A 6,078-nucleotide genomic window follows, 5' to 3' on the forward strand; every position below is an offset into this window, starting at 1 on the left:
CCCAGGCCCTGCAGCGTGTTATCTGCAGTGTTGGTGGGCCAGTTGGAGGGCCAATCCTTTCTAGAGATAATGGAACGGTCAGCTCCTGTGTCTAGGAGCCCTGTTATACTCTTGCCGTTGACCTTAAGTGAGAGCATGGGCCTTTTATCAAGTATTATATGGAGTCCCTCGAAGACTTCCCCTGAGGAACCGAAACCTTGACTTTCTCTTTTCTGCTTTGAGGGAAATCTCCTGTGGAGACTGGGGAGCAGCAAGAGCTGCGCTATCTTGTCTCCTTTATTGATTACCATAGTACCCACAAGAGATTGAACCATAATTTTAATGTGTCCTGTGTAGTCTGAGTCTATGACCCCCGGGACTACTATGAGACCCCGAAGGGCCGTGGAGGATCTCCCGATCACCAGACCCACGGAATTTTCGGGTAACGGTCCCTTAAAGGTGGTTTCAACCACTTGAACACCCATATCAGGCACTAATATAAGTCTGGAGGCGACACTGAGGTCCACACCTGCTGACCCAGGGGTGGCCCTTGTTGAAGGCTGCCATCCTGAGCTGTCCTGTCTCTGGGGCGGGGGCCCGCCTGTGAAGGGGGCCCCCTCTGGCCGTTTTTTGGCCCTCTAGCATCTCGTCCACAAATACGGTTGCCCTGAGCATCAAAGACCGACCTACACTCCTCAGCTTTGTGTGATCCCCTCTTGCATCGCCCACAAACATATGGTTTTTCATTCCTAGGGCGAGGCCTAGCATCTGCATTGTTTGGGCAATGACGTTTAATGTGTCCTGGCTCCCCGCAGGCAAAACACCCTTTAGCCTTACATTCCCCTTCTAACCCGCGAGGTCCCCTCTGCTGTACAGCCGCAGCCAGGAGAGCAGCCACTCCCGAGTTGGAGAGCGGCCCCCCTATCTCTCTACATATCCTAATCCAGGCGTTGAGGTCCTTGTTCTTATGAGGAGCTATCGCTGCCTTGCACTCCTTTGTACATTGCTCAAAAATCAGCTGCCTTACCAGCGGTCGAGCCACTCCCGGATCAGAAAATATCTTATCGGCAGCATCTTGCATTCGGGCCACAAAGTCAACAAATGGCTCTGTGGTACCCTGAATTACTGGGAAAGAACCCTGCGACTCCTTATCGAGCGACTTAGGCTCCTGACAGCTGGTCTCTTTGGCCTCCTTGCCATTCAACTTTCCCTCGTCCTCGGAGTCAGACGACTCCGAGGGTAGAGCCCCGTCCTTCTCCTTAGCATCTTTGTTCCCCTTGACGGGCCCCTCTCGGGAGCTCCCCGACTGGGCCTGCTCAAATACCCTGCGTACTTTTGTAAGCTCTTGAGAGCTTTCTCCACAACCACCCTCGCTCTTAGTGTTGCTACCTAGCATGTTTCCCATCTTTTAATATGTTACTCACCGCGTGAGGCCCAAGGAATCCGCCACTTACGCGTGAGCCTGAGGGGAGTCTAAAAGCCCTGTAGGTGCGCGCCACCCAGAGCCCAGGCTTATCCCCAACTCACCTGTCTCGCAGCTCTGTACTGGAGCGTTGTCCGCTGTCACGTCTCGGGGGTGATCAGTCCCCGTGCGGGCCTCCAAATGTCGATGTCCGCTCCCGGCCGGCAGGAAGGACACACGACAAAGTCTGGCAGTGGACAACCTTTTCTTTTATTTTTCTTCTCCGTACAGCCTGCCCTGGGATCGCTCCCAGCCGAAGCCTCCTTTGGTCCGCTCCCCGCGGCTCCTTCTGGGCTTCTACTTCCGGGCTTCTTCTTCCCCCCCAGGGGTGGCACCAGTATATATACGGATACAGTGTCCAATCATGTTAAAGTAAGCAAGGCAAGCTGATTGGCTAACATCATCAGTTGCCAGGCAGACTATATTGTTGAGCGGGTTGCTTACGCGGTAAGCAGGAAACTAACGTGCTCGATGGGAGGGGTAATCTACCTCAGGCTTTACTCTTTACTACAGGCCTCACGTCCGCCAAGTGAGGCGACCGGGCTCGGGGCTGCGGCTCCCAACAAGTAAGCCAGTAAGGGTGCGGCATAAGAGAAAGAAGGGGATGCCTGGTCAGGGCCCCCGGCCCGCAGAGCCCTGTGGGCTGAGTAGGGAGAAGGCGCTGGTTCCCAAGGAAAACACCATGATTTTTAAGCTTTCAGAAAGCCCCTGGCTGCCTTGGGAAGTTGGGGTCGGGTGGGAGGACAGAGGTGTGGGTAAGCAGAGACACGAGGGCCGCAGCCAGGAGCCGAGGTGCCGGGGAGCAGAGCGGGGGATCCCCTTTGTGCCCCCAAACTTCAGACTTGTGTTCCCCAGCACTGTGACAGAACAGGTGTGTGGCCATTCGTTCCAACAGCCCTGTTCACTGGGGCAGAGGTCCCACAGTTAAATGCTCCCAAAGGGGTCGTGTCGTCCAGCCCAGGGTAAAGCGGGGAGATGGCGAGGGACACGGCTGGGGTTGGGTCCTTGACTGTGACCGTCACCCAGACGCTGTGTGCCATGGCCCTGTTCCCGGGAACTCGGAACTCAAAGTGACCCTCCTGCGTCAGCCTCCCGAGGGCTGGGATGACAGATGCAGCAGTGGCTCTGGCATTGCTGTGGAGCTTGGGGGGCCTCTGCAGGACCCCAAAAGCCCCTGGCTCCTACCTTTGTCTGCAGAAAGTGTGAGACGCCAGGCCGGGGATTTAGCTCAAGCGGCTTAAGTGCCTGCCTGGCAAGTGCAAGATCTTGAGTTTGATCCCTGGTACCAAAAAAAAAAAAGAAAAGAAAAGAAAATACGAGACTCTGCTTCAAGATGTTTATTTCTCACTGGGGAGAGGTTGGGGCGGGGGGTGGGGGGAATTCCAAGTGGCAGGAGGGCAGAGTCGTGCTAGTGCCCAGTGCCCAAGAGGCGACAACGGCCTCCAGGGGCTCCCCAGCCCTGAGGCCGCGCCCAGGGAGGCGTCAGCGGGGACAGAGGCTCAGCAGGTCTTGGTGGGAGCAGCCGGAGAGGCAGCAGTGCTGCGCGGGGCTGGGGGCCTGTGCCTCCCGGCGGCTGCGACGATCCTGCTGCAAAGTCGGGGACAGCAGCTGCAGGTCAGGGCCCAGCGCAGGGTCCCCGTCTGCCACCAGCCAGGGGAGATGTCGCAGGTGTTCACCTAGGGACACAGCGGGGTTGAGCAGGGCCAGGGATCCCAGAGGACAATCACTCCCCTAAAGCTCATATGGACAAGTTAAAAATAGGAAACACAATATATATATACATATATATACATATATATATATATATATATATTTTTTTTTTTGAGACAAGGTCTCACTAGGTAGCCCTAGCTGACCTCAAACTCTCAGGGATCCTCCTGCCTCAGCCTCCTCCTAAGTGCTGGACTCACAGGCATGCCCCACTGCGCCAGGCATCAGGAAGCACTATTAGGCACCTGCTGTATACTACGCACCTATTAAATGCCCTCATCCTGTCTCGGCTCAGTCTGCACTGCCACCGCGTGCCCCGAGCCCTGCTTAGGACACCTCCGGGTTCCGGGACCAGCCCCAACACCAATTCCTGCTCCTGGTCCCTGCAGCCACCCGGGTAATGGAAGGCAGTCGATTTTCTGCTTGGTTTGGTTTTGTTCTTTGAGTCAGAGCCTCACTGTCTTCAAGGCCACCTCACACTCCCCATGTAGCCCAGGCTGGCCTCGGAGGTGGTCCTCCAACCCCAGTCTTCTGAGTTGTGAGGTCATCACCACGCATGACTGCGTGCACCTGATGATTATCACCATGATTTTTTGTTTGTTTGTTTTGGACACAGGGTCTCACTCTGCAGCCCAGCTGGCCTTGATCTCACAGTGATCCTCCTGCCTCTCAGCCTCCCAAGTGCTGGCATCCCAGGCTCGCTCCGCATGCCCATGATTTTTAAATGAATTGCTTTAAACTGGGCACGATTTAGCAGGGCTGTCACCCCAGTACTCTGGCAGGCTGAGGCAGGAAGATCACAAGTGCAAACCCAATCCGAACAATTTAGCAATTCAGTGAGACTCTCAATTTTAAAAATCAAGGAGGTCAAAAGGTTGACATTTTAAATACAGGGATCCCAGGGTCTGGGGACGCAGCGGTCCATCCCATCCACATCCCACCGTGCGCTCTGGCCAGGAGGCGAAGCCCTGCGCCCTGCCACCCCTGGGAATTGCACGCACTCGCACCCCACTCACGCTCGCCTCCGGTCGCGGGCTCTGCAGCCTCGCGGGACCAGCGCGGGCCCCCGCACACGCGCACCAGCGCGCGCAGGAGGTGGCGGCCGCAGAGCTGGTCGCGCGTCTCAGGAGCGCGTGGTGACCCCTGCGCCTTCTGCGCGGGGAGCAGCAGCAGAAGCAGCAATAGCGGCATCGCAGACGGCTCCATGGTGACGGTGGCGCCCCGTGCCGCGTGCACCTGGGGCCTCCTTTATACCCCGGGCTCGCTGGGCCTTGGCCGGGAGGGAACACAGCGATCCTCGAGGTGGCCCGGCAAGGTCAAGGGTGGGACCCGGGCAGGAGCTTCTCCCTGGGCCTTGGCTCGACTTGCACCTCCCCCGAGGGGCCCCGCGCCGGGAGCCTGCCCTGGCCCCCTCAGAGAGGTGACAACAGGCTGAGGCAGGAGGAGCACTGCAAGTTCGAGACCAGCCTGGGCTACACAGTGAGACGCGGTCTCAAAAAGCCAAAATAAATAGGAGGTGAACACACAGCGGGTGTTATGATTATAAACAACTAAGTGGAGGTAGCCATGTGACAGACAGACAGACAGACAGACAGACAGGCTCTGGAAGGAGTCAGTGTGGAAGATAAGGATGCCCGAGAGCTGCGGCTGGGGGCGCATTCACCAAAGGCCAGAACCAAGGTACAGGTGTGGTGAGTGACCACCCCTGCGGCACTTCCCAAGGGGTGAGAAAGTGACCCATGTCCTGCATAGGCACCGGCTGGGGGGGAGGGCAGGACCTCCTCATCCATCTCTTCCCAAAAATGCCCTTGTCCTCTCCTGCAGCCTGGCTCCAGGAATGGCTCTCTCTGCTGGTACTCCTACTGGCTGGCACGGTTTGTCCCACCCTGTGACTGAGCTCTGTAACACTTCCTCAGAGAGGTGGGCTTGTGGGGGGCCCAGGTCCCCTCCTGTCCCTCTCAAGCAGGAGCCGTCTCTCCGTCAGTAACAATAACGTTGCCTCCTGGCCGTGTGTGGTGGCGCACCCTTATCATCCCAGCACTTGGAGGCTGAGGCAGGAGGATCACCACAAGTTCGACACCAGTCTGGGCTGCACAGTGAGCTCAAGGCCCGCCTAAACTGCACAGGGAGACCCTGTCTGACAAAGACAAAAAGATTTAAACATCTTTTCTCCTCTCTACCCCATTGTTCTCAGGATTCATTCTTCAACTTGGGGGAGCACAAACTTGGCCTACGGCGAAGCTGGCAGGTTGGAGGTTGCAGGGCCTCCCCTGTCCCCCACCCTTCAGAGTGCACCTTGGCACAGGCTTGTCATCCGGCTGCTCCACAGGCTGAGGCAGGAGGGTCTCTAGTCCGAGCCCAGCCTTTGCATAGCGACTTAGCAAAACCGCGCCTCGAAAACTAAAAAGGGGCCAGGCCACGCCTGGGACACACATGTGTGCGGGGTGCGTGGGCGCCTGGGGCCAAGTGTGCCTGCTGCTGTACAAACAAAGAAACTGGGGCCCTGGGTGGGGACCTAGACTTTCCTAGGATCACGGGGGCTGAAGCTATTGCCAGCTCAGGTTCCCCCGCGCTGAAATAGAGTGGGACTCAGCCCCTCCCTACCCCTTCTGTTCGCATCCAGCCTTTGGCCAAAGAGAGAAACTGAGGGTAACAGCCCCCACCCGGGTCCTTTGTGGGGCTCGGAGCCGGGGTCGGCGCCCATCCCCATCTCTGTGCCAAGATGCAGCCTTGCCTTGTGACCCCAGGAGCACCCCGTTCCTTCCACACAGCTGGCGCCTGTGATTAGTGCCGTCCGGAGTGAGCCAAGGCCGCAGCTGGGCCGGAGGACAGCTCTGGCCTCCAGGGCCTGGCCAAGGCCTCCCCAGCTGCACCTCCGCCAGCAGCTGCAGTCCCACCACATTCCTCCAGCCTCCCCACAACCCACG

The 6,078-nt window shown here is 57.8% G+C and overlaps 1 protein-coding gene across 1 annotated transcript; it reads right to left on the reverse strand.

Moving 5' to 3' along the window:
- Positions 1–2,809: 2,809 nt before the first annotated feature.
- Positions 2,810–4,428, reverse strand: Insl3 (insulin like 3). The gene is made up of 2 exons (XM_063227965.1): positions 4,168–4,428; positions 2,810–3,117 (listed from the first exon to the last, which is right to left on the reverse strand). The coding sequence occupies exons 1-2, from the start codon at positions 4,355–4,357 to the stop codon at positions 2,924–2,926; spliced, it is 384 nt and encodes a 127-aa protein (XP_063084035.1). The 5' UTR covers positions 4,358–4,428; the 3' UTR covers positions 2,810–2,923.
- Positions 4,429–6,078: the final 1,650 nt, after the last annotated feature.

The sequence above is a fragment of the Cavia porcellus genome, unplaced genomic scaffold, assembly GCF_034190915.1.
Source record: "Cavia porcellus strain 051 isolate PalLab524CR breed Dunkin Hartley unplaced genomic scaffold, mCavPor4.1 scaffold_17, whole genome shotgun sequence".
NCBI classification, from domain to species: domain Eukaryota; kingdom Metazoa; phylum Chordata; class Mammalia; order Rodentia; family Caviidae; genus Cavia; species Cavia porcellus.